The 27,341-nt window shown below is 49.6% G+C and overlaps 1 protein-coding gene across 6 annotated transcripts; it reads left to right on the top strand.

The window, feature by feature from the left end:
* Positions 1 to 8,563: 8,563 nt before the first annotated feature.
* LHX8 (LIM homeobox 8) lies at positions 8,564 to 24,271 on the top strand. 6 transcript variants are annotated; one of them, XM_062633765.1, is made up of 9 exons: positions 8,564 to 8,855; positions 13,958 to 14,108; positions 14,273 to 14,431; positions 17,091 to 17,212; positions 18,629 to 18,849; positions 19,304 to 19,407; positions 21,598 to 21,693; positions 22,678 to 22,861; positions 23,672 to 24,271. In XM_062633765.1, exons 2-9 carry the CDS (start codon positions 14,028 to 14,030, stop codon positions 23,746 to 23,748), a joined length of 1,044 nt encoding a protein of 347 aa, XP_062489749.1. In that variant the 5' UTR covers positions 8,564 to 8,855; positions 13,958 to 14,027; the 3' UTR covers positions 23,749 to 24,271. The 6 variants fall into 6 exon arrangements, with proteins under 6 accessions (XP_062489749.1, XP_062489748.1, XP_062489746.1 ...); XM_062633764.1 differs by lacking the exon at positions 8,564 to 8,855 and adding an exon at positions 13,151 to 13,382; XM_062633762.1 differs by lacking the exon at positions 8,564 to 8,855 and adding an exon at positions 13,151 to 13,534.
* The last annotated feature ends 3,070 nt before the right edge of the window (positions 24,272 to 27,341 follow it).

The following is a 27,341-nucleotide window of genomic DNA, read 5'->3' as shown; positions in this document are numbered from 1 at the left end:
AGTCACCTCCCTGCAGATGGGGCTCGGGGAGGGTGGTGTTTTTCCAACACAGCCACAGAAAGTTTCCCAGGAATCCAGCTTTTTGTCTGGAGAAGACGGCAATACCAGCACCTACTGCTGCTGACAACCATGGCAAATCGTTCCCTGCAGAGCATCGCCCCTGGAGGGTGAAAGGAGAGGGCATGCAGTTTGGACCAGAGGGAACAATGTTGCTCCCAGGTACCCTCCAAGCAGAACAATGCTCCTTTCTCCCAGGAGCCCTCCCTGCAGTCTCTGTGAATGCAGCATTGAAGCCACCAGCCATGAAGCTGGTTCCACCCTCCCAGGGCTGATGCCGCAGGACATCACCTCTTGCTACCCAAAATGATCAAACGGGAACTGAGACACCCATCCTGTGAAAAGGCTTCCCCATTTGCTGCTGGGTGGGCAGTCTTAACCAAGGCTGTGGCATTTACAGTGCCCCTGGAGCTCATGTGCAGACCTGTATTTCTTTATCTAGTTGTACAGACAGGGCTGAATTTCTGTGTACAGTAATTCTATAGGAGACACAGAGTGATAAAGTGGATGTAAACCAAGCCCATTCTGAGTCACTGAGCAATGCCTGGCTGTGGATGTAACTGAGTGATATAAACTGAAGCCAGGAGAGTCCTGGACAGAAAACACTCCTGAGGTGTCCAAAATGTTCGAGATCAATGATACAGCCATTCAAAGAAGGTTTAAAAGTAAAGTCAGGGGGAAAGGAAAAGACTGGGTAATAAAGTGATGTTTGGCTGTAGTTCTGTGTACCTTGATGCCACACAAACTCTTTTTCATGATCACTGGAAAACCAGTTCTTTTATGAAGGGTGTTGTCTGATGTTGTGTGAAAGTCTGTAAGATTGAAGAGCTGTGCACAATAAACACACAATGCACAGCACACACCAGGCTTACTTAGCTGCTTCCAATTTCAACCCTCATTGACCAAAGACTGAAATCAGCATCACACAGCATGGTTAGGACAAGGTTTGGTTCTTGCCACCAAACAAGCTAGTACACATTTAGGCTTGCCTGAGTCTTTCTTCAAACATCTTTGGAGTCAAGCATCACCTAAGAAATAATCGCACTGCCTACCTCCCACTTGCAGACCTGCACCCAATGGGCAGCCCTGCATGCCCCCCCAGCTCCCATGGCACCCAGATGTGATAACCATGGCAGCACCCCATGGACAGGGGCTGTGGCGCTGAAATTGCAGTGAGCTGGAAGTGGAGGTGAGGGAAACTTCAAAGAGCCAAGCCCAGACAATCCCTCCCTGTGTCAGGGAGTCGGGAGAGGAGCGCAGGGGGAGGCCTGTCAACCTTCATTGGCCACAGGTAATGGCACAGGGTAATTTCTCCTGATAATGTCACCGGAAGAGGAAATCCTGCAGACTAAACTCATTATGGCCTGAGGGGCTCTTTCTGCAGGAAGGAGGACCATAGGCTGACTTTGTCTGAGTGGGGGAGCATCTCTCATGGCCCACACACTGAAAGCTCCCAGGGTACATGTTAGTTCTTAAAGCCTGACTTCTCACTTTCAAGGCAAAACTCATCTGTCCTTCCAAAAGCACCCCCATCCCCTGGGGAGAAAACAACAAAACAAACCGACAAAATTACATCAAAGAATGTGGCAGACTGATGCTCAAGAGCCCACAGTTTGGAGACATTTGAACAACTTCCCTTCACTGTATCAAGAAAGTTAATAAATAAGACATTTTATTTTCATAAGTGCTTTTTCCAAAAGCTGTTAAAGATATTTCCATTGGCTTTGGATCAAGACCACTAATGCCTAAAAGTAGAGGTTTTCCAAGTACTCTGTGGGCAGTGGTGGAATCATCCTCAACAGCTCTCCACCGAAGGGCAGCACCATTTGCCAAAACCAAACACTGTTATCCAGGCAAGGCACTTGACATGTACATGGATTTAGCACCCAGCTTTCCCCTCCTTATTCATCTGAAGGTCTGGAGCAAGTCCCTTGTAGCACCAGAACACGGAGCTGCTGGTTGATGAGCAGTCCGTGGCACTGCCAGCCCTGTGACCACTGCCAATCACCTCATCCCTGCTCACCCACACACACCCCAGTGCCCACCGATCCACCCCACGCAAGCTCCCTGGCTGCCAGGCGCTGCGGATCAGCTGCTTCCCTGCACGTGGTCACGGAGCTGCAGAAAATGTGGGAGTTGTAGAATCCCAGAATCATGGCATGGTTTGGGTTGGAAGGGAGCTTAAAGCTCATCCAGCCCCAACCCCTGCCACGGGCAGGGACGCCTTCCACTGGAGCAGCTTGCTCCAAGCCCCTGTGTCCAACCTGGCCTTGAACGCTGCCAGGGATGGAGCATTCAACCAACTCATCAAAGAAACCGAGCTTCATGTTGAAACAAAAACCAGCTATGACTTTACCCCAGCACCAGTCAGAACACTTCTGAGGGGCACACGTATCTCAGAAAATACCAACTTGGCAGAAGAGAAACAAATTTTGGAAAAATATGTCACTTTTGAGGAACGTTGGTTTTAAAATTAAGCTGAAGAGAAAGCATTTCCAGTAAAACACAACCTTGTCTTTCTACCTACTTTTTTCCAAGTTTTGAAACTGATGTTGTCCAATAAACCATAAAATGCAGAATCTACATTTCAATGCAGTGGTTTGAGTTTGTAAATCAGACCCTTCAGTTCTTATGTTCTTTATAGAATTTGAGGTACCAGTGAATGTAGAAGAAAATAAGAACAAAAACTGTTCCAGAAGGAAAGGCTGAAATCATAAATTTCACCCCAAAATTCCAAGTCCTGTAGCTGCACTGCTGCACTTCGAAGCATTTACCTGTATTTATGGATTATACTTTTTTACACAGCATATCTAAAGTATTGCGTAACCATTCCTTTGCATACATCCACGAGAAGCTTAGAATCTTCAAAAAGAAGACCAATCTTGTGGCTATTACTCAGGCTGAAGCAGTGGGCACTGTGGCAGGGTCAGGATCACAGCGTTGTTACACAGGCAGTGCTGCAACCTGATTTCTAAACACAGAGCTTCCCTCTCTGTCATCACTAACTACACAAGAAGCCTTAGTAGCCAAAGCTGTAGCACGTTACGTGAACGGAACCGTTTGCCTAAGGTGGCCTTTCTTAGAAATGAAAGACAAAGTTAAGAGTACAAACTATCTGAAAATGAAGCAAATTGTACCACTGCGACTCGGATCTGGGAGCGATGGTTTAACTCAAAACCAGCTGGCTGTGTACAGAGCAAGTCAAAGAGCTTCAAAATATCCCAGAGGCTAAGTTCTGCCCAGCCGAGTAAAGCAGGCATCATTTCTCTGCAAAACAAGCACGCTCACGTTCTGTAGAAGCAGCAGCACACAGAGCTGTATGCAGTATCATGCACCCCGTTTGTGAAAGGAGCAGGTCCATGGGCCACACTGTGGCTCCCTGCTGCCTTACACACACAGGCACCACAGGAAAACCCAGCACAGGGTGCCCATGCCCCACCACAGCAGCCAGCACCCTCGGCTCCAGGCACCTCCAGAACCTCTTCCAGCCCATCCCGGCACAGCTCCCATGCACCGTGGGACACTGCGGAGCTCCTCCGGCAACACAACCACATCGCACCTTGGGTGTTAATGCACGTTCTCCATTCAGGCTCTGGAACCGGATATTGTGCTAAACCTCCCACCCCAAAATACCCACGTATGAGGCAAGTGACTGAGATGGCAGCAACCACCGCGGGAGGCACCGCGAGCTGTTTACAGGGACCTGCTGGCTTAACGAATGCCCTGGCCTGTCCCCAGCGAAGTCAGTCCATTCTTTGTCTTCACCCCGAACAGGGTGAGCCCAGTGTGAGGCTGGGCGGTCTGAAGGGCTCTTTGTCAGCTGCACATCACAGCCTGTTGAACTCATATGCAAGCTGCTCTGACAGGCGTGTGTGTTCACATCCTCTGCTCCCAAACTGCTTATTAGTACTGCGAACTGTGCCCATGCAACCTTAAAACAGCCCTTCCTCTAGCATCCCATTCGCGGAGGAAGACACTGCACCCCTTAACTGGATCCATTACTCTTTCAGTGCTTCCCTAAAATAACTTGTGATTTGGGAATTCAAATGGAAGGAAGCATACCTATGTAGGACGTATTCAAAGCATCTCTTCTGTACTCTGAGCTGGTCTAATTCTGTTTCCTTCTTCGTTCCTAATCATGACCTTTAAACCACTTTGCATCAGATCCATGAGCATGTGCCTTTGCCTGGATATTCCATCACATTTAAAGTGATAGAAAGAGCTTTATGAACAGACAAGTCCTGCACTGATACAGCCATGGGCCCCCACTGTAGGAGGATGCTGGATCAGATGGTTCTGGAGAGCCCTTCTCTCTTCTGGACCAAGCTGAATGACACCTCCTTATGCATCTTAATGCGTACCTTGCTAAGGACTAGTACAAGCCCTAATCAATACACTGTGGGAGCATCTGATCTCAACTGACCTTCAAAATTATGTACTTTCTGTTGCCAGTGTATAACTATTCTCTGAAAGTACCAACAACTTCAAATGAATGAATCCTTCTAATTTATTTTGCTTGCAATGCCAAATAAGAAGCACATAAACCACAATTAAGTAATCTTATGTCCTCTCTTTAAGTCCTAATCATGAATTGCCACATATGGATGAAAATGAGACAAATCATGGCAGGGGGTTGGAACTAGATGAACTTAAGGTCCTTTCTGACCCAAAGCATTCTGTGACTCTATGAAACCCAAGCCTTTTTTTGGTGTGAGCCAAAGGTGTGGAGCACACAGCCCCTACTGACTCCAAAGGAAATGCCTTCACTGCTGCTTAAGGTTTCTAGTTAGGAACTTGCCCAGCAGTACTGGGACTGTGCACAGTGGGTCTCTTATTTGGAATGATTAGTGCAAGGGGACTTCAGCTACAATGTTCAATTCACACAAAGACATTAGCCTATGGAAAAGGAAGGTCTGACACTTATTAAAGAAAGAGAGCAACGGTTTGTTAAGCTGTGCTGACATCTCCCTCTTGTTGGATACAGACACTTCTGCAGGGCACCTCACTCCAAAGCAGCCTGCTCTGCTCACTTGTAAGCCCCCCCTCCCTCCAACCCCAGACATGCCTTTCCAGCTAAGGCATTGTGTACCCCCAGGTAACAACCATACACGTGGCCCACAGACCCTGATGGAGGAGGGTCTTTAAACACACACCCAGGAGACACAAAGGGGAGTGTTGCTGTGTGCACAGCAGAGAGGGGCAGCGGGGAAGGGTTCATGCTGTGAAGAGCTGGATCTCACTGCATACCGCAGGGCACTGCCACTGTGCGGGATGGACAGGACCGCAGCATGATCGGCCATGCGGGAGAGGTACCACATCCCCACTGCAACAGTCCTGATGGAGCTGCGGGTGATGCAACAGCACCGGGCAGGTCAGCCTTGGCACAGTTACAACTGTAGAATCAGCAAGGTTGGAAAAGAGCTTTAAGATCAAGTCCAACCATTCCCCAGCACTGCCAAGGCCACCACTAACCCATGTCGCTAAGAAACTAGCTGAGCACCAGAGAGCAAACATTGCCTCACTGGGAGGCACCAGAGATGCAGCCAGTGTCAACCTCAAACTCTTCAGATGGCCAATGACAACATAAATCAGGAAAGGTTGAAGGGAGAGCTCTTAACTATGCAGAGCAGCAGGCAGTGAAGAAGGTATCTTGTCTGTCCGTAACTCCATGTCCACTCAAGCAGCACTGAGTCCTAGTATGAGTCCTAGTGAATGCCTTTGCCTTCTGTGAAAGATTTATTTGTGGTTAGAGGGGCACTCACATTTGATCAGTTCATGTATCTTCATGATGGGAAGGAGTTCTTTATAACACCTTTGGTCTTTCGGTGTAACAGCTGTCTGGTGAGACTCCATTCTTCTTGTATATATCATCTAGTCATACATATCATGGATGAATAGCACATTCATAGCTTCTAGTAGAGAATAAAATTCATACATTCTCCTCTTGTGCCTCTGCAGAAGTTTAGTTGTCTGAAATACTTGCTATGGGATCCTGCATATCCCATTTAACACCAACATTCAGACACAAAGCAGCATCATATGTCCTGGCCTGTTCCTCCACGAGAACATGGGGCATGATCAGCCACCAGTATGAATCCCCCCACAAAACACTGGCATGAACTGCAGATACACCAAATGGAATGCAGCAAAGACAGGATAAACACAGTCTCCATTTCTGAGCACACTATGATCCTGTCTTACAGAAAAACACAGGTTCCCAAAACAGCAGTGCAAAGTAGACGTGGAAACAGCAAAACTCACTGCAGAGCACAAACAGTCAGACAGGACGGACAGGGGCCACGTTTCCCACTGCTTGCAGCCACATAGGAGGCAAAACCAAGCAGACCTTTGGCACGCACAAGGCCAAGGGGCTCTCAGCGAGTCATCTTTCTGCTTGCCAAAGTCCTGGCCTCCAGCCTGACAAGGCTCCACATGCTGGAGCCCTTCGGAGCTTCGGAGTGGGGCAATATGAAGTTTTGTGGCTCTCTGGCACGGTGTGCTGAGCCCATCAGGTTCCTCAGCTGGTAAACCTGCCCCTCGATGCCATCAGGGCTGGCTGCTGACATCTACATGCTTGGATATTTGTAGCACAGCAGTAGAACAGCACCAGTATTACAGGCTGTGTAACCTGATGGCAAGTCAGCACTTCACTGAACTCTAGGTTTTCTTTCCTCCCATTAAGCTATCTGTCCCTGAAAGCTAGGTAAGTAATTTTTCTCCTGGTCAAGCACCACCGTTGATGGTACTAAGGAACAGCAAAACATCAGACAGTAAACACAAACACTTGCCTTTAAAATCTTTCCTCTGTCACTCTCCTCCTTCATGCAATCCCATGCCGAAGCAATAAACAGATGATTATTGTAAGAGCAACAGTAATAAAAATCATCATCTGTCAGACTGTTGTGGAGTACAAAGAGGATTGAAAGCATCATAGAGAGAGTCCGATGGCTCTTGAGCCCACAGAGGGGACAAGGGGTTTGTGCAGAGCACTGAGGTGAACAAGACAACTGCGATGTGCGCAGGCAGCAGAGCTCAGCGGTTCGATGTGCTGGTGTGACCCAGCTTTTCCTTTTTTTTTTTCTTTTAGAATCCCAGCCTGGTTTGTGTTGCAAGGGACCTCAAAGCTCCTCCAGCTCCAACCCCTGCCACGGGCAGGGACCCCTTCCACTAGAGCAGCTTGCTCCAAGCCCCTGTGTCCAACCTGGACTTGAACACTGCCAGGGATGGGGCAGCCACAGCTTCTCTGGGCACCCTGTGCCAGCACCTCAGCACCCTCACAGGGAAGAGCTTCTGCCTAAGAGCTCATCTCAGTCTCCCCTCGGGCAGGTTAAAGCCATTCCCCTTGGCCTGTCCCTACATCCCTTGTCCCAAGCCCCTCTCCAGCTTTCCTGCAGCCCCTTCAGGCACTGGAGCTGCTCTCAGGTCTCCCCTTCAGGAGCCTTCTCTTCTCCAGGCTGAACCAGCCCAGCTCTTTTTGAACTGTGTTCAGTGAAACTCTTGCCTTGCTGCCCTTCAAAAGCAGAGATGCGACAGCCAAGGGTGCTGCTGACCATATCAGCAATAGGACTGGATCCAGATCCCCAACAGTTACAGCCAAAATACCCTAGGTTATTTTTCCTAATGCCCCAGTGTGATCGCAGATAATTTTAAATCCTGACCAGTGCTTCCACATGGGAACAGATGAGTTAATCTCAGGAAGCTCCTTGGGACAAGCAGGTGGACAAAGGGAACCCTACCTTGCCCCCTGCCCACATGTACTGGGCTGCTTTCAAGCACCAACCTCAATAAATCAGGTGCCTGGGCAGAAGCACATGCCATCTGGGCACTTCATCCTCCTGTGGAGCAGCGTAACTCTAGCACCAGGTAAAATTTCCCCACTCAGTCCCATGAGTCAGTCAAGAGTTACTGTAGCCTTATCAGTGTAAAAATGATAAACACAAAGAGGAATATGATTCCTTTCTTTGTCTTAAAACACTGCACTGAACGCCTGCAGCCCCTGCACTTCCAAAAGGAATATATTTTATTTCAGAGGATTACAGTAGCACTGCAGACACACCACTCACAAAACTGGGTCTTGGTTTACGTGTAAACGCATGCAAACATTTTGGCAACTGTAACCTGTGAGCAGCAGACCTGTTTCTGGCATTTTCAGGTCTGGGTATGAGCAAATCACCTTTTCTCATAAGCTCCCTTCCCCAACTTGTCCACCTATGAACAAAAACATCTCCAGGCAGGGAGCACTGTTTTAACAGACATTCTCATTTTAATACACATAACATGGCATCAGCACGCAAAGTCATTCATCAGCTGGGGAAGTGTTTGGAAGCTCACGTCTTAAACCAGGTTGAATCTGCCCTTTAATTCACACTGCAAAGAACAGTCCTCTTTCTGCTACACCAAAAGAACGTCCCACCGCTGAGCATGTGATGAAGCACTCAGTCTGCCTCTGAGAAGTGTCAGCCAAAGTCATCCCTATCTCTGTAACAGCCAAAACGTTCACCAGTGACTAGTGCTTAGGGAGACAGAGGTATTCAAGTGCCAGAGGTTGCACACCTCCTCGATTCCCAATTTTCACTGAGCTCAGCACTACTTAAGTCCCCTGAACGTGTCTGAGGTTGAAACCCCGCAACCCGGCCACTTAAAAACCCCTGAACACATTTCAAGCAGAAGCAAGCGCGTTTCAAAGGCTGAGGTGGACTCAGCGCGTGATTTCTGTGTGAGAAGACAGGACCGAGGAGCAGATCCTGCACCCAGAGCGTGGCCTCGGGCGGTGGAAAGAGGCGGGATTTGATCTCCAGGTAGTGAATATGACTTTTCTCTGGAAAGCATTTGCTCTGCTGGGGGGTGGAGGGCAGTTTGCATCCGTCGGAAGAGGTGACTTCCTGCGCCTGCTCCAGGCGGGTTGTGCTGGGCTTTCGGAGGCGCGACCCTAACCCAGGAGCTGCGGCACGGCCCGGAGTGACCCCGTCTGCTGCCCGTCATTTGCATTTGCCCCGGGTCGGGTGACAGCTCGGACCCCGCTCCCTCCGGGGTGGGGGGGGATCACCAGCGAGGCGAGGGGCAGGGCGTCCACCGGTCGGAACGGTGAGAGACCCCGCCGGTCGGAGCAGAGCCTGCGGGGGGTCCCCGCACAGCCCCCGGCGGTGGATGCCCGAGCCGCCCGTCGAACCGCTCCCGGTGCCAGGCAGACGGCGCGGCGCGGAGGGTGTGAGCAGCACCGCGGACACGGTGACCGCGGCCATACCCGCGAAGCAGGCTCTGTGCGGGGAGCCGGGAGAGTTGAGGGTTTCCACAGCACCTGCCCAGGGTCCCGGAGCGGAGCGGCCTCCGGGCCTCGCCGCGTCCTGCGGGGAGAGCCGCAGCAAAAGCCGGAGCGCCCGGCAGCCGGGGATGCCCTGCCCCGGCAGAGCGGGACCGGGGCAGCCGGGCGGCCTGCGGGTGGGGTGCAGATAACGCTCCATGGGGAGCCGCCCGGCTGCTTCCCCCGGGAGGGAGGTGGTGGGTCCCGCGGCACTTCCCCCCAGTGGGATCCCGGTCCCCGTCGGAGCTGAAAACCTTCCGAGCTCCCGCGGCCCCATCGGGCCCCCTCCTCCTGCCGCACACACGTTTCCATCCGACAGGCCCATTCTCCTGCCAGAACAGTGTTTATTCATCGCATAAACAGAAGTGAAAGGAATTAGGCGGGCAGATACGATAGCTCAGGGGAACCTTTCAGGCCCTTTTACCGTGCTCACGGAGAACAGAACATCCTCACAACTGAAAACATGCAGCGAGCTTTGTAGCCCTGTATTTATAAACAACTCACGATGGTTTCCATTTTGGGTTTGCTCTCTAGAACGTTAAGGGCAAAATGCTGGTTTTTATAATACGATCGCTGCTTTAATTTCCTCCGTCCCCAGCACTTTCTCTGGCTGAATGACGGCGAGACACAACCAGCACGGAGTCTTAAAAAGTCAACTTCTAGGTAAAGCGTTCACCGCGATCTCAGGAGCACATCAGCTTAACCCGAACACTCAGAGACTTCACCCAGATAGTCTGCTCCTAGTGCAGGGACCGAGAGGTGAAATAAGTGGATCTGAGAAAATGATGAGAAATTATTGCAGTTACACACTGGGGTGCCGAAATTACTCCTGAACTTTCTCCCGCAGTGCAAGGGAGAAAGTGCTCTAAAAAGATGCAGGGCTACATCCCACTAACCCCCTTCTTGTTCTCTGCTCCCCGCCCCCCACAGGCCCCGGGGGTTTTCCTGTAGGGAAAAAAAAAAAGGGAAAAAGAAAACGGCAAATCGCCTCGAGCTCTGGCTGCTGGTGAGGGAACCGCTGCTCGGGAATCCGGTTAGGAAATAGAAATTTCTCCCTCTGAGTGATCGGTCACCCCCAATTAAACAACACGGAGCTCCTCACTGGACCAGCCACCAACGGAAGCCACATGCGCGTAGCTTTGGGAGATCCCGGACCCCTAAACCGGCGGCAGACAGCCTGGCCAGCGGAAAGTTTGCTGCACTGATTCGGAAAACAAGTCATTGGTAAGAGACGGGTTCGTTCACTCGTTAAATCAGCCCCTAACCTCGGAGTCGGGGCTAGCGCAGGCCCTGCCGCTTTCCCCAGTCCCTGGAGCCGGTGCGGATGCGGACTCACAGAGAGAGCTGGCGGGATCTCCTCACCCGCCTGCCGCAGCGCACCGAGCGCAACCCATCCGCAGCCCCGTCCGGGACGTTGCGGTCCACAGCTGGAAAACCTCTGGATGCTGGCAGGTGTGCGAATACCACAGTACGCGGGCGAAGCTGCTGAGCCAGGGGCGGGGAGCCGAGCTCCATCCCGCAGCGGCTGCGGGACCCTGCTCTCCGCTCCGCGGCTTCTGCCAGACCGCTGCTGGTCCCGCGGCTACCCAAAGGGGAAGATGGGGGCCGGGGCAGCCTTCCTCACCCCGCCTCGCCCCAGCCCCGCTGGGGAGCGCGGAGGCCGATGAGCCGGAGGTGAGGCTGGGGAAGGCGAGGCGGGCACTGGGACACCAGCGGGGATTGTCCCGCCGAAATCACGGCCCCAGGAGCGTCGCGGAGAGGGCTCACCGGGCAGGGCACGGCGGAGGGAAGGCCACGGGGCTGCGAACGGCGGCTACAGCCGTGTCCGACGGTACCAGCCGGGGACGGCGGCCCGACTCACCACGGCCCAGTGCTCGTTTCCGTGGGCTTACCACGGTGCCGTTTTTAATTTCACAGCAGATTGTTTTAACGGGAGAACCAGTTTCATTAGAGCAAGCTCCAGAGAGGGGCATCGGCCGCACGCACTCGCGGTGCGGTCTCTGATGAAGCGGTCCACAGGCCAACACCCTCTCGTTAAAGCAACCCTCACTGTCCGAGTCCACCGTTTCCTTCGTGCCGCGCCTTACCGTCAGATATTTGCCTCTCCTACGTGCCAGCTCATTAGCACTCCCACATGCACACACACACGTCCTCATTACTTGCGAGGGAGAGGATACACAACCAGCCGCAGTGTACAGTCTATCCCACCCCCCTACACCGTCGGCGGGTCCCGCGGGAGTCCCTCTCTCCGCTCCCAGCCTCGACAGAAGTGTCCGGGAGCTCCCTGCTCCCTCGGCAGGTTCCCGTCCCCTCCCTTCTCTTTATGCCGAGAACCGCGAGGCGAGGAGCGGCGGGACAGGAGCAGCACCGGAGCCGCGGGGAGAGGAGAGACCGCAGAAATCGGGAACTCCCTAAAGCCTGCATGTCTTCATCTCCTAAATAAAAACACAAACATCGAGGATGTCCAAGTGAAACGATGAAATTCAGACCGGACGTGGGAGAGAGATGGTAAATCACACGCGGGATGAGCCCGGATAACCAAGCCCATGCCCTTTCCACGTCCACCCTGCACATACTATCGCTATTCTGACCTTGTTTAGGGAATAACGGCTCCCTCCAACAAGCTCTGCGAAACTGCTCACCTCTCGCGAAACTGCTCTGGGCCGCTTCAGTGACCGGGCTCTGTCGTCTGACCAGCTCCGAGCACCCCCCGGACGAACACGCCTCGGAGCCAGTCTCAGAAGGGGTGCGCACCACGGACCGGCCCCCATCACCGCTTATGAGCTACCGCTACTTGCTCGCAGCCTCCGTGGGGAGCGACGCGTGGACCGCCAGGGCCGGCTCCCACTTTTCGAGACCGAAGATGCTCGCACACCGACAGGGAGATATTTTACAGGAATCTAAATCGCACCCCTCCGTGTAGTGCGCACCGACACCCTCTTCTCGCTGACAGCGTGGAAAAAGAGCCGACGACCAAGAAACCCGACGCTGCTGCAACAGCCTAGTCGCACCCCGAGCTTACCGTGGGCTCTCCTCGGCGGGTCTGGCCCGTTCCCTTCTCGGCAGCACCTTTCGGACCTCTCCCCTACCTTCCGCCCAGGTGCTCGTTTTCCGCCCGCCGCCGGGGCAGGCAGTAGCTCCCGCGTCGTACCTCGGTGCTCAAAGAGGGGCGGTCGCGCCGGGGCAGCTCCGCGGGCTCCGTGCTGGACGCGGCACCGGGCCGGGAGCTAGTGTCCTGGAGGGTGTTTACGTCTGGGCGCAGCGCAGCGGGGCGGGCGGGCCGGGGATCTGCGGGACGTCGCGGCACGGGGCTGCTCCGGCCTCGCTGCCGTCGAGGAAGAGGGGAAGGGGAAAGGACAGGACGTGGAGAAGCCCAAAAGCTGCCTCCGGGCCAGAGCGAGAGCGGTGGAGTCCCGCAAACGCTCGGTGCTCGGCCGCAGCCCCACTTCCCCCGCCGGGCCGTGCAGGTCGCACTGCTCTGAGTCTTGTCACGATCGAAAACCCCAAACCGCTGCTCGCCTCGCTGTAGCGGCTGCTGTTGGGGACATTAGGGCTAAATTAAAGGGGAATTCTGTCCGGGATTAGGTCCGTTCTAGTGCTGGACAAACGGGGACATTCCGGACCGCCACTCAGTTACGGTCCTACATGATCGCGCCCTAGGATTTGAAAAGACAGTTCCGGGGGGGGGGGGGGGGGGAAGAAAGAACACGGGGTTTCTCCTTTCACACCGCTTACCAGCAGCGGAATCCCCTTCACCAAACCTATCTCAGCGCACGGCAAGTCTCTCTGCTTACTGGGGCTCTGCAGCATGTCTCCCATAGATCGTCAGGCGGAGCTGAAACAAAGACGGGGGAAGATGGAAACACAAGTTTAATTAAAGCCACCTGGCTGGTTAAATACGTGCCGAGACGCAGACACCGCGTTATTCACCTCACCTGCGCCCGGCAGGGCTGCGGCTGCTTTGTTCTCCCGACATGTCCCGAGAGCAGGAGCGGTGCTCGGGCTGAGCGGGGCTGCGGGGAAGGTTTGTCACGTACAAAGCCCAGGACCGCCGACGGGCCGGTTCCGTGCTCTGGGAGCTGCCGACACCTACTGTCCGCGGCGGGACCGAGGGCGCGGGAGTTGGCGAGCAACACCCGCGGTCCTGGGGCGTGAGCCCGGCCTCCTGCAACTCAGGTGCTCCCTGTTTGAGGTAACGAGGGAGGTTTTATGGAGGGACCCGAGAGGCGCGGGCGGCAGGTTTAGGAGATGTGAGTTTAAAGCTACCGGGAAACGCTCGGGCTTTGGAGCTTTGCAAGATGGAAAAACTTTTCCCGTTGACGCTCTCTCTGCTCCCCGCCGGGTTAGCCTCCTCCGCTAGCAGAGCGCTGTAACGCGAGTCTGCGTTTGGGGGGAGCGGTGGCAGAGGATGAAGACAAACAGGGGGACTGGGGGGGTGTCCTCTGGGTTTTTTCGTTGCCGCCGCCGCCCCCCACCCCGCCCGAAGGCCGGCGTGGTCCCGCCGCGCTGAAGGCGGGTTTAGCGCAGGAGGTGAGGCCAGAGCAGGCAGGTCCGCGCCGCCGGGCCCTCCCCCTTGAAACAAAACTTTTTTTCCGGCAGGCGCTGAGAGCAGAGCCCGGGCGCGGGGTCCCGGGGCCGCCGCGGGGCTGGAATGCGGTAGGGCCGTGCCATGTATTGGAAGAGCGACCCGATGTTCGTCTGCAGGCTGGAGGACAAGGACCTGCCCGCGCTCGGCGGCCCCGCGGAGAAGGTGCGTGGTGGCGGCGCGAGGGGAGCGCGGGGCCGGTGCCCGGGATGGGGCCATGGCCCCGCGGAGAAGCTCCGGTTCCCACCGCGTTCCCACCCCGGCGGGGCCCCGCAGGTACCGGCGCGGGGCTCCCGCCTCGCCTGGGCGCTGACCGCGGTTTTCCGCAGGCGAGCCCCGCAGTGGCCGACGAGGACTCCTGCTCTTCCTCCACCGCCCTCTCGCCCTCCTCCTCGCCGCAGTCTATGGCCTCGGGCTCCGGCTGTGTCCCCAGCAAGTGCGTGTGCAGCAGCTGTGGTCTGGAGATCGTGGACAAGTACCTGCTCAAGGTAAGCGCTGAGCGGGCGGCTCTGACACCGTTTCCTCACCGACGTGACCCGGCGGCCCTGCCGCTCGCACGGCGCCGCCCGGCCCGGGAGCCCCGCGGACGTTTGCCTGCTCTCGGCCCGCGGTCCGAGCCCCGGTGCCGCCGGGCCTCGCTGTTCTCCCCTCCTGGGACGGCCCGTTCCACTGGAGAGGGTCTGACGGCGAGCCCGGTCGCACGTTCGCCGGCGGGATTCGGGCCTTGGGGCAGAGCCAGGTCTCTGCGCAGCCCTCGGGTAACGTTCTTCGGTGCGGGACTGTGTTTTCTTGACGTGCCGTAGGGGAGAGCGGGGAGAAAAGCGGTGGGTGAGAGCAGGGGTAGCTTCTCGGCCGTGCCTTAACGCTCCTGGTGAAGCGGTGACCGCGCGACCTGTTTGGTATTAGCTAAAATAAACTCGCCAGTGTGGTGTGCTGAAGCTCAGACCAACAGACTGACCGTTGAGAAACGTAGAAGTAAAAAGATAGTTTAGTAATTTCTGTGAAAAGGAAGCAAGCTGTGTGACTGCAGAGTAGTTTTGCCAGCTTTAGCATTCGGGACTAAGATAATTTAAAACCAAGCAAAACCATGTGACTTTAAATAAGCTGTGTCAATGTAGATGAGAGGGGGCTATTTTCCTCCTGTTCTACAGCCATTAAAATTATCCTGGATCGGATTTTTGCCATCTCATTTTCAAAAGTGAGATCAGGCAAACTGCTGGAAGTCGCTTCGTTCTATTAGGTGCAGCCTTGAGTAAAGCCGTTGTATATCTTGCAAAATGAAAGTCGTTATCACCGTTGAAAACACCCCGATGTTGTTATTAGACCTTTTGCTTAGGGTGAGGAGGTCAAAGAAAGGCATATGCAGGTTGGTGCTCATTTAAAACCCGGTGGGTGCAGGTGTGGGGTACTGCTTGGTGCCTCTTGGTCAATCCCAGCCACCTCTGCAAGGGGGGGGGGTGGTGCAGTGGAGCTCACCCCAGCTCCCTTCCAGCCTTTTCATTCCTGTGACATGCCAGGAGCTCGTTTGTCTGTCTGATGTCACCTGAGTGAACAACTGCAGACGTTGCTTGGAGCAAAAGGCCTGAAGGATTTAGCCTGAAGTTTGAACTAGCTGTTAGTGCTTCCATGGGCAGAGAAGGAAAGCTGTCGGTGCTGGTGGTTTCCTGCTGACCATCAGAGTGCATCTTCCAACTTTGTAAATTAATCGGAGAATGTAGATGGTGATGGCAGAGGGGACAGCTGACGTCCTGCTCTGTAGAAGAGTGCTGACCTCCGGAGGAGAGGCAGTGAGATGAGTTCTCTGTGCCTGGGTGTCTTGTGCTGCACTGGGGTTCCTGGCATGGGCCCTCGGTCCTGGTTGGAGCCGCTGCATGCGAAGGGGGAGCAGGCCCGGCCTGGCTGGTGAAGCTGCCAGGGGCCAGCCTCGGAGCAGCTCCTCTGGGAGGATGGGTTTGGTGAGAGCCGCTGTCAACAGCTTCACATTATAGCGCAGTGTAAATCTGTCAGCACACGGGGAGACGTTGCCAGTGAGGGAGAGAGTTGGGCAACTGCAAAACATAACGTTACAACCTGGAGAAGGACTGAAACGAGCGACTCCAGCGCAAGTGCTGGAGTCAGGGCCGAGCTTTCGCTGTGATTTGTCTGGCAGGGTCTGATGAAAGGCACATCCTGGATTATCTCAAATCTGCTGCTTTGCCCTAGGCAATCTATGGGCTGTTTGGTGTGAGACCAGAAATTGGCTCAGAAAATAAAAAAAATAAATCTGACTTAGTCATTGTTTGGCTTAGAGAATTTGCAGAATGGGATTATCCAGAGGGCTGTTACTTAATTTCTGTGGTCACTGGGAGTCTCAGATTCTCAAATGATTTAAGTTATTTAGCTGATGTGTGAAGCACAGCGTCTGCAGGACCAAGAGTTCTCTTCATGGGAAAAGAAAAATTAAAGTAAATGCACATAATTTATTTACCAAAAAAAAATAAATGTGAGCTTTCACATCTGCTGATTCGTGCTGCTTCCCAGGGCTGTGTCCAGTTTTGTAGATATCGATGATAAAGAACTGTTGAACTTGCTGTTAAAGCATCTGCTGGTATTTTGAGACTGGCTTCGTTTACTCACTTTGCTTTAACAGAAACCTGGCAAATGAAGATGTGGCTGTGGTGCGTTTCCCTTTGGCAGACTTAGCCCCCAAACACACACTGCCCTTCAATACTAGTATTTTAAAGTTTCAGATCCCTCTGCAATGTTTGCTCTTTGTTCAGCAGGACTTTGACAGGCTGGAAAATAGAAGTATGTGAGTTCACTGCCTTCCTGAGGTCATGTGAGGCCAAGAGTTGCTCTGTTACTCCAATGCTATGAAAGCAGTACTGGGTACACAATGCCTTCGTGGAACTCTGATCTCTTGCTTTCTCTTCTGTCGCTTTTAATTGCAAAACCATGAAAGCTTATTCGGAATACCCAATCACATCAGTTACCCTTCAGTGCACAAACTCTGCTATGAAGAAGATGCTTTGCATTGAAGAGTAATGTCCTGTGACTCATGGCACATGTGACTGTTTCGGCCTTGTCAGTACAGGTGGAAAACCAGGTTGTGACGCTGATACCCAAGGTTGGCAGCACCGACCTGGAGGGGATTGTTCTGTTTTGCAGGTGAATGACCTTTGCTGGCATGTGCGCTGCCTCTCCTGCAGCGTCTGCAGGACGTCCCTAGGAAGGCACACGAGCTGCTACATCAAAGATAAAGATATCTTCTGCAAACTCGACTATTTCAGGTATGCCACACAGGATTATCATTTTACTCGGTAACACATTATGCTTGCTCATTATTTTTTTGCTTAAGCTGCAACTAAAACGCACATTGAGGCCCTTTGGGTTGTCCCTTTTAGGTTTATTCTCAGTAGTTAAACTGTCATTCCTTGCAGAGGGACCTGGGAGACCCCAAGTCTGTCTAATGCAGTGGCCTATGAAGTCTCCCCCTCTACCCATCCACTGTTACGCACAGCTACTGCATTTGTACAGTCATGGGCAGGGAATCGGAGTTCAAGCCATAGTAAATTGTAAAGTTATTGTGTGTGTGAAGAATCATCCTTTGGTAATACTGACGGAGAATATGAGGCATAGTTGAGATGATATTCTGCCTAGACTAGCACTTTGCTGGTATGAGACTCAGGGTATCCCCTGAAACTACAAAAACAACCCAGAATAAATCCCATGATCTTTAACAGGAGCTTTCAGCAGTTATACCTTTGCGATCCATTTGATTTGGAAAATAAGGCGTTCTTCACAATTAAGGTCTAATCCTGTAAGGGAGGATAGTACTTATTTGTGTTGCATTGGAAGTACTTGTGATACAAAAATCTTCAGTCCAGAAAGCAAAACAAAGTGCTGTTGATTTTGGTGTGATCAGTGGTACCAATGTGTTTATGGGATCCTCACCTGTGTGATGAAAGGACTGTGTTCATCTTGTCAGTTTTGCCGCTGAAGGAGAGGGAGGGGGCAGGCTGAATGTTGCCGACTGGAAAGGCAAAGAAAATTTTTGCAGACTCATAAGGACAAATTCTTATCTAAATAATCAACATCCCTTGGCTGATGGTTTCCTCTTCAAAGAGAAATAATCTACTGTAGTAATGTAAATCCTTACAGATATTTGAATTTCCTTGAAAATAATAATGTGGTGGTAATTAAGGAAATAACTGTGAAGATACTGGTTTTTCCCCTTCCGCTGAAGGGGACTGGCTGATTAGTGAGGGATGGTGTAGCTAAATATAACAATTCAGATTACCACTAGAGCAATGTGAAATGTACTTGAATAATTGGGAGACTTTTGAACACAGTGTCAGCTGCTTCCATCTCCCACTCACAGCTCTTAAAAGAGCAGTTACAAAAGGAAGGGTGAAGACTTGTGAATTCACGTAAAAGTTTATGATGGTTCTGTTTTCCTCTTGGCTTATGAAAATATTAACTTCTGTAGTTCAGTATGGTCTTGCCTTAAGCAATCGGATCAAACTCATGGATTTACTTTTGTTGCCCAGGTAAGACACAACTACAGTGTCCCCCATCCTCGTGGCCAGCCTGCCCGCTGTGGGTCTCAGCTGTGCTGCCACATCCAGGTCGTCCTCCCAGAGCATCCTTCCTGCCTGCACAGTCGGTGTCTTTGCCTTCACCTTGTGGTGGCCTCTGTTTTCCAGGCGGTACGGGACCCGCTGCTCCCGCTGCGGGAGGCACATCCATGCTACTGACTGGGTCCGCAGGGCTAAAGGGAATGTCTACCACTTGGCGTGCTTCGCCTGCTTCTCCTGCAAGAGGCAGCTTTCTACAGGAGAGGAGTTTGCTTTGGTCGAGGAGAAAGTCCTGTGCAGAGTACATTACGACTGCATGTTGGACAACCTGAAAAGAGAAGTCGAAAATGGTAACATGCTGCTTCTGTTAAGAACTGTGTTTGTGGTTCAGCTTTAATTAAACTGTTGGGGTTCACTTCATCTTCCTTATGAAGAGGTAATTACCTGCCTTTGCTGAGGCTGGAAGCGCAGGTTCTTGAATTAAAATAATGTGCAAGTTATTTGATGTTTTAATTTTTAAAAATTTGTTATTTTTTTGTTAGTTGTGTAACTTGTTTTCTATCCTAAGGAAAAGAAAGCAAGAGTGTATCTACCCGATAAAGTATCGTGCTGGATCTTTCCTCACTTGGAAGGGAGTGCTTTGGGCGGTAATGGTGCCAGACCAATTTAACTCTGAACAGAATATGGCTTTTTTAAAGCTGAAGTTCAGCTGGCCAAGTGCTGTCATTGCAGAACAGTCTGAGTTGCAAATAACGTTGCTTTGAACGTTTAGCAGACAGTGGTGTTTTCCTTTTAACGTTCCAGGTAATGGGATTAGTGTGGAAGGAGCACTACTAACAGAACAAGATGTGAATCATCCAAAACCAGCAAAAAGAGCTCGGACCAGCTTCACAGCAGATCAGCTCCAGGTAGAGGCAGTGCTAAGGGCTTGCGTAGCTTAGGTTTCTGCAGGACATAGGTGCTGAACCGATAGGAAATCAGATGCATATGGGGGGTGTGTGTGTGTGTGTGTGGTGTGGAACTTGCATGCTTTAAACTCTTTCATAAACTATCAAGACACAGCATGTTTCTGGAATTGTTTGTTAGCTTCAGTAGTTTAATATGAAATAGTTACTCTTCAAACTTTTTATTTGCCTGGGGGCAGCCAGTAATTCTGGAGAGTGGAAACAAAAAGGTGGTTCTGTTTTGATTGCTTGATGAAATCTATTTGATCAGGCATTTACGTGGCTGCATATGATAAAGACAAAATATTTTTAGAATTCTATAATGCAAAAAGCCGTACTGAGGATGGGCTCTGTGCATGACTTCAGGATGTTAACAGGGTGGAAGGCTGGATTTTGTTGTAATGCTCTGCTTTCAAGGCTTCTTGTCTTGTTGCTCCCTTGGCAGGAGTTAGCTCTGGACTGCTGCAGACATGAGTTATTTCACCCTCTGGATCACCGCTTCACTTAAATGAGCTTTCTAGGGAAAACCAGCATGACTAGAGCCAGCTCCCCATGACAGGGGTACTGGTGAGACCAGATTTAGAGGTTTCAGCCTGCAGTGGGAAGGAAGCTGTTCTCTACCTAATCCTAGCTACACATCCCTGCTTTCAGCTTATAACACATCTGAATTTCTGGTCACATGTGGCTGCTATGGCATTTGTTTTCTACTGTCTCAGTTTGAGCTCTGTTTTGTTTGCCTGTCCTCCTTCTGTTTGTGGTGAAAACACTTGAGAAAAACTAAAGTTGAGGTGTGAGGCATTTAAGTGGTGCTGTAGTACATGGCATGTGGCTGTTCAAAGCTTGCTTTGTCATTTCAGCTGTGACTGGAGACAGAATTATTGCAAGCAAGCATGTTGGCAATACCTGACGAGGGGTCTGGGCATCAAATTTGAACCTCTGCAAAAGGAAACTTTCTTTTCCAGCAGTTGCTGAAGGCGAGATAGGCACAGCCATCAGCATAGGAACCATTTTCAGAGCTTCTTCCCATCTGCAGTCACTCAAACTTCCATGTTCTCTCCCTTTTCCTGTTTTTAAAATAGATTCTGACCTACTTCATCGGCTCTTTTGAGTTCTCAAGGCCTCTTGTTGTTTAATGACACTTGCTGTCTGCTCAGTGCATCTCTCTGTACCTGACTTTGATGCTGGTATAAGACTTCCAGCAAGGGAAGCATCGGAAGGATAAGCAACTGTCAGGGTGGCAGCATGTAGTAACACACCTCATGAAGTACTTGTACCAAAGGATGTCCATGCTTTTTAATGTCTTTGTATGGCACAGTAGGGAAGTAAATAGTTTTGGTGTTTCTAAATGGAGAGAAGTAGTTGGAATCTTCAAAGAAGCAGCCAGGTGAAATTTGCAGACTATCAAGGGTCAAAATCCAGAAATGAGAAGCTACCATTTACTGAGCTGCTGAAGATAACTTTCAGAAACCCATGGGGCCTTATTTCCTTAAACAAAGTTACCTCTCCCAGGCACTGAAACTGTTCAGGGTGAGGCCAAGGTGACATCTACTGCCTAAGAAAAAAGTCATTCATATCCTAACGCCAAGGGTTGACAGCAGCTTTCTGTAACAGAGAAGTGTAATCGAACAGCCGCATAGCGCAGGGCAGGCGAGGGGGATCCACTGCGTTCCTTGGGTTGGTTAAAGGTGAAGGAAGCACAAGCAACTTCCAAGTCCACCCTCTGTGCAGCTGCAAAGAGGGTTAAGCTGTTCCGTGTAACACACGATGCAAGCAGAGACTGACACGTTCAGAGAGGTGAATCAAAATCCCTTCCTTGCGCTGTGGTCTGCAGCTATAGACATTATCAGGGACGTTCAAATTTCTCTGCAGTGAATTTTCTCTCAGTCCTTTTAATGCCACCCTCACTGAGCACCCCCTGCATGTTTCACTACTGCCAAGCAGAATTCACTCCATTCCTGGTAAACGGTGCAGCTCAGTTGAGCAGAATAAAGGGACTGGGGGGATTTTCTATTGTTTTTTTTTCCTTAATGTATTTGGGACTGTCAGGGAGAAGTGATTATAGGCAAGGAGTAGGACCTCGGTCTTAGAGGAGTCCCTAATGCTGCTCTCAGTACTGCGCACACGAACCTGCCATCTCTTATCTTGCTGTTTCAGGTTATGCAAGCACAGTTTGCTCAGGACAACAATCCAGATGCACAAACACTCCAGAAACTGGCCGAAAGAACAGGCTTGAGCAGGCGTGTTATACAGGTAACCGTGCTAAGACACTGAATGACAAAGGCTGGTACTCATTCTTTGGAAATGCTCAATAACAACTTTCCCCATGTAGTTACTCTGAGATGGAAAAAGACCTAATCTGGCAGTTTTCACATAACGTCGGACAACATCCTTAGTCAGGAATAGGTCTAGAATAAACGTGAATTTGGAAAACTTCTTGTATTCCTCTTGCATGTTGTGTAGAGGATTAATAATCTTCCAGGAAGAAACTTCTCAGCCTAAATGATAAAGAAATTGCACTAAGGTCTTCTAAATACCGATATTTAATTTTTTTTTACTTTAATAGTCTGTTCTTAAGAGCTTCAATCCCAGAAAATGGCACTCGGGAGCAAGTGGGTATCGAGTGACCTGTTCTAGAAAGCAAAGCTGAAGTATACACCCATGCCATCCAAAACAGGGGGAAAGACAAACCTCGAATCTATGCTGACGATGCCTGTCAGCAAACAGTATAAGCATGCTCTTTCAGCGTAGCTATGAATTTTCATATTGTATAAATTAAACATTTATGTGTTTATATAAAAATACATTTGCAGTTCCCTCGGCTTGTTCTGGCCTGGAAGATTGACAGTTTTGCTGCCAAAAACAAGGTACCTGGCAGCAAAAAAAGGAATTTTGTATACTTTTCAAGGCAAAGAGGAAAGCTCATCCTGTGAACAGCCACTGCATGGTCAGCCATGTGCTGAGGGACAGCGCTGGCTGTGCCCCGTGCAGCCCTGCACTGTGCCTGCCCTTTGGGGGTGCTGGTCACTGCTGGAGCTTCCCTGGTTTGACCATGCTCATTTGAGGCACCCTGCAGGCTTTGACTGGATGTTTCTTCATTTGGACTGTCAGTGTTATGCCAAAGACCCGATTAACTAACCGAGTTCAGCTGAAGTTAGAACTCTGGTGTTTTTATTATGCTAATGTTGAAACAGAATGCCATCTGTCAACATGATGTAAATTTTTTCCCCTTTTCAGGTGTGGTTTCAAAATTGCAGAGCACGGCATAAGAAACACGTTAGTCCTAATCATTCATCTACTGCTCCTGTCACAGCAGTTCAGCCCTCCAGGCTGTCTCCACCCATGTTAGAGGAAATGGCGTATTCCGCATACGTACCCCAGGATGGAACGATGTTAACTGCTCTACACAGCTATATGGATGGTAGGTACAACAACGTCACATACCCAAGTAAAATCATTAGTGACTCCAGCAAGAGCAGTTTATCAGGTACTGATTAAGGAAACTTAAAGGATTTTTAATTCCTAGTATGTCCCTGCCCGTGGCAGGGGTTGGGAACCAGATTATCTTTAAGGCGTATTCCAGCCCAAACCATTCTATGATTCTATATGTTATTACTAGTTGGTATCTACACTTCATTAAGAAGTGTCCCTCTTCGATCCGTGGCCCTTCACTGTAAGAGCAGAGCTAAAGATCTGGGTGTGAAGACCATTTCTTGTGCTTCTTCCAGCCTATGAATATTAGTAATAAGAGACCAAACACTTCTCTTAAGCATCCCTGCCAGGTTTCTAATAATAGGTAATTTTAAGACCACCCACTCCCTGGCTCTTACCCCAAGGACTGTAGGTACACTCAATCCAGCAGCTTCACCAAAAACTTTGGCTTCCCTCACAGTGACGCATGGGGAGGCGGTAGCCCAGAGGTCAAAAGTATGTTTCAGTTGTTGCGTGTCCTTATGGTCCAGCAAGTCAACAGCTTTGGCTTGTATTTGTGATTAGGAAGGACTGTGAAGGTCTGGGGGGAACTGGGCTCCGAGCTGCACGTGTCGCCTGAGCTTATTTCCCTCCAGAGCAGGGGTGTAAGGTCGGCTGTGCGTGGATGCGGGGCTGGGACACAGCGAGCACACTGCAGTGCTTGGGACCAGAGGACTGTCTGTGCCCAATGGGAATTACTTGCTTGTGATCTTTTTGTACCTCCCCTGAAGCTGACCAGTAAATATTTCTGGTTTTGTAGCTCACTCTCCGACAGCTCTTGGACTCCAGCCTCTACTACCCCACTCAATGACACAACTGCCACTAAGTCACACCTAACTCCTTTCTGTCAGGGATATAAACTATTAAGGGTGTAACCTTAAGTCATTTATCGAGTATTAAAAGTACCATTGGAAAGATATTAATGTTCACTTTTTATTTAACATCTAAAGCATTTTCAAGATCAGTTTTGCTGCCCAGGTATGTAAGTATATTTAGCCTGCAAGACACTTTTATGGATTCTGCATAAATAACTATTACATTGTTTACAAGCCTTATTCAACACCTTTTTGTATTGTCTGGAAGTAGTCCACTCTAGTTATGTGTGTGTTAATTTATTTGCCATCAAAAGAGCACCTTGCCTAAAAGAAAGGACTGACAATTGTGCAAAATGTTTACAATTCTCTGTGAAATTGTAGTTTATCATTAGTTTGTATCTGTAAGTTATTGCTGAAAGTATTACCTGTATTTGAGTTGTAACAGCCTCTATGTTAAAGCTTATTTCTGTGAGTTTACAAAAATAAATTTTGGTTGCAAATATTTTCCAAATGAACTGAATAAAGTTTCTGCTGTAGCATGCCAAGCAAGAGTGGTGCTGTGTGTCCGTGGCTTCGCCGGGGCCCTCTCTAAGTGCTGAACTTGAATCTTCCATTTAAAGAGAAGGTCCCTGGTACGCTTTAGGTGCACTACACTGGATTTTCAGGAGTGTTCATATCTGTGCCAATGGGATTTAAAAATCCCTTTTTTTTTAAATGGGCTTAGATGGGTCTTGAAACACCCCCAGACACATCTTTCAAGTAAGTATACAGAAACCAGTGCTGCTCCTGCAGGTGTGCAGCTGCACGGTGAGGGAAATGGTGGATGTATAGGATGGATGTATATAGGACATTTAACTATGATTCAAGGCAGCAAGTGGAGAACCTGAATTCTCCTCTGCTTTAACAGTGAATCTTTACTACGTCACCTTCTGCTTTCTTCAGTGCTTTTCTCCTGTGTACATAATATGCAATACATAGAGTCTGCATTTGTAAAGTAAATTCTAGTTTGGTATTTGAACTGACCTGTGTCAAACTGCATAGAACAGAGGCTGGAATCAATCAAGCGCACGAACGTCTACTGTGTTTTAAATGTTCATGTGCTAAGACTCAATCGCAAAGCATGCTTTGGTACACTGATTCCATGGACAAAGGCTAGTGCATACTGGCAATTCCACTGATTTTTGTCTTCACAGACTAGTTTCCTTCAAGGATTTAAGACTGGTAGATCAAATCTACACACCTAAAGTTTACTTGCTTCAGAAGGAAATCGTACTTTGAAGGTGTGTGTGTCCATGTCCTGTTATGCTCTCCGAGCTATGAGTTAGTGTCTCTATTCTGTGAAACTTCTTAACTGTCCTGGTGAAACCATTTCAATGTGGAAATGGCAGTAGTCTCCCTGCCACCACGGAAGGATAATGGCTTCTGAGAGCATAACTTCAAGCTCACAGTTATTTAAGTTCCATAACTTAAACGTTGGCACTGTTTCAAGTGCTGCTTGCAGATGTCTGAGCTAATCTGAGTTAGCAAAAGCAGTGTATTTGCACTGACACAGTGGTTTGTTTAGGCTGATATTATCCTGCCACAGTTGTTTCGCAGAACACCACAGACAGGGTGCTGTGGAACTTGACTGTCTTTGCATTTTATTCTAATGTACATAACAACTTCTTAGCGCAATACTCTGTGTGGGATGCTGGATCCAGTATGCTGTTTTCAGTACCTAAGCTAGCTCCGTGCAGCTGTATGGTACAAAACTGCATGTGTATCAGCAGACAGACTGGTTTTTGTCCATTTGTTGGGTCTGTTATACAAGTAGGACAACCTTACTGCTGAGGTTTTACCACTTAAATGCTAAATAATGCTAATTTGGGTAATTTAAAATGCAACCTGCCTTGTGTCAAGTCCCCTTTAAAGAAAAGTGATTATTCACTCTGGGGGACTAAGCAGCTTTAAGTAGCCTGAAACAAAGTAAGTCTGGTCTTATTTATGAAACCCTCTTCTGTTCAGTGCAGGATTAAGGTAAATAGGGAGCAATTTTCCCATTTCCCTATGAAAATAGGAAGCAGGAGAATTCATTTGCTGCTATGAAAGACTGAGCAGCTATTTGTAAGTGTAGAGTAGAAAATGGGAAGCTCCATTGGAGGATCTGGTCTTGTTGCTGTTTAAAGCCTAACTTGGATACTGCAGTGCTGAGGAAATGAGTGGGCTCTCTTCACAGAAAGAGAATGAAGCTATAGTTCCAGCAGGAATATGCAGTATGCTCAGTCAGTGCCTTTTAGACTGCACAGGTTCAATTTCAAATTGATGTATGAAATAATGCATCTTAACATCTTGCTTAAGGGATCTTGTACAGAGAAATATATGGAGCTCTGCCTAGTGCTCTGTAGATGCTTTTGCAGAGAACTTTGTAATACGTTCTCTGATGCCAAAGTGTTTAGCCTACATTATAGGATGATCATATGACACTTGCTAATAGTTTCAATGCTACATATCTTAAGAAATCCATAATGGAACTAAAGATCCAAAACATATTTTGCATCAAGAGGTTATCAAAGGAAGAAATATCACTATAAAAGTTACAGTTGTGTCTCAAAAGACCTGTGAGGAAGCTGGCTATCAACTTCCACTCCTCTTCCCCTTCCTTCCCTGACCTAACCAATGCAAGTTGGGACTGGCTCATGTAATGTGTTGGAACAAGTAATTGCACTGTAAAATAAAACTTAAAATGTATTATATTCAACCTGCTGGAGGAGGAGGTAGAAACAGAGATGAAAAGTGTCCTGCCTAGCGCATGCTCCACAGAGCTTCTAAAGGATCTCTGTTTATTATGAGAAGCTGCTAGTACATCAGTTTGCAAAGTGAAGAAGCAATCTATTCCTACAGCATCTATCCTGGTGTCCCTCAGAAATAAGAGTTAATGATGTGGGGAGGTTGCTGCCTGGTTCAGTTCTCCAAGGAGACAATCGGATTGGACCTGACCAGAGATTTCCTTTTCTGTTTATCTGGGTTTTTTTTTAGGTCAAAACCGACACAGGTGAGGGTCTGGTCTGGACTTGTGGTGTTCCCTGGCTATAATTCTGACTCTCAGTAACAGGCCAGCACTAGCCTCACTTCTGGTTAGATTTATTAATAGATGTACGCATTGCCCTTGCTGACATTTGCTAATGCTGCCTGATGTCATGAGTTTGCTTTTTGGCCAGAAGCTGTTTTCTACATTTGCCTTATAGTAACCATAACTACTTTCTGCATCCCTTCTATGACTACATATAGAGTTGAAGAGTTGCTTAAAGTTTAGGCAAGTTGGTCTTATTGTACTTCCACCTTTATTAATTCTTTTTTATAAGTATAGATAACTGTCACGAATAGCTTTCATTTCTGAAGAGACTGATGACTCTTGTCTTTCCCCCTGCCCCTCCTATGAAATTTTACAGCTCAGCTCTGATATATGGCATTGCCTTCTTGAACCCTGTGTTTCCATCTTGCAATACACCACTCCTTAGGACATGCACGGTTAGTGATGTAAAAAGGATGGGTAGTCACATAGATATACAAGGGTCGGTCTCTTCATAAAAGATGCTATTTCCAGAAATATTTGACACAAGAATCTGTGCTTTTATC

Source organism: Pezoporus occidentalis, unplaced genomic scaffold (assembly GCF_034315485.1).
Source record: "Pezoporus occidentalis ecotype Australia unplaced genomic scaffold, CSIRO_AGI_Poc_V1 ctg401, whole genome shotgun sequence".
In the NCBI taxonomy this organism is placed as follows: Eukaryota; Metazoa; Chordata; class Aves; order Psittaciformes; family Psittacidae; genus Pezoporus; species Pezoporus occidentalis.
The sequence above is the reverse complement of the archived record's forward strand: the minus strand, read 5'-3'. Positions and strand labels throughout refer to the sequence as shown.

Excerpts from the sequence above, each read along its gene's own strand:
- LHX8 (XM_062633765.1), top strand. The coding sequence starts at position 14,028 with ATGTATTGGAAGAGCGACCCGATGTTCGTCTGCAGGCTGGAGGACAAG. Across the intron at positions 14,432-17,090 it reads TGGACAAGTACCTGCTCAAG|GTGAATGACCTTTGCTGGCA; the intron begins GTAAGCGCTGAG and ends TCTGTTTTGCAG. Across the intron at positions 22,862-23,671 it reads TCTACACAGCTATATGGATG|CTCACTCTCCGACAGCTCTT; the intron begins GTAGGTACAACA and ends CTGGTTTTGTAG.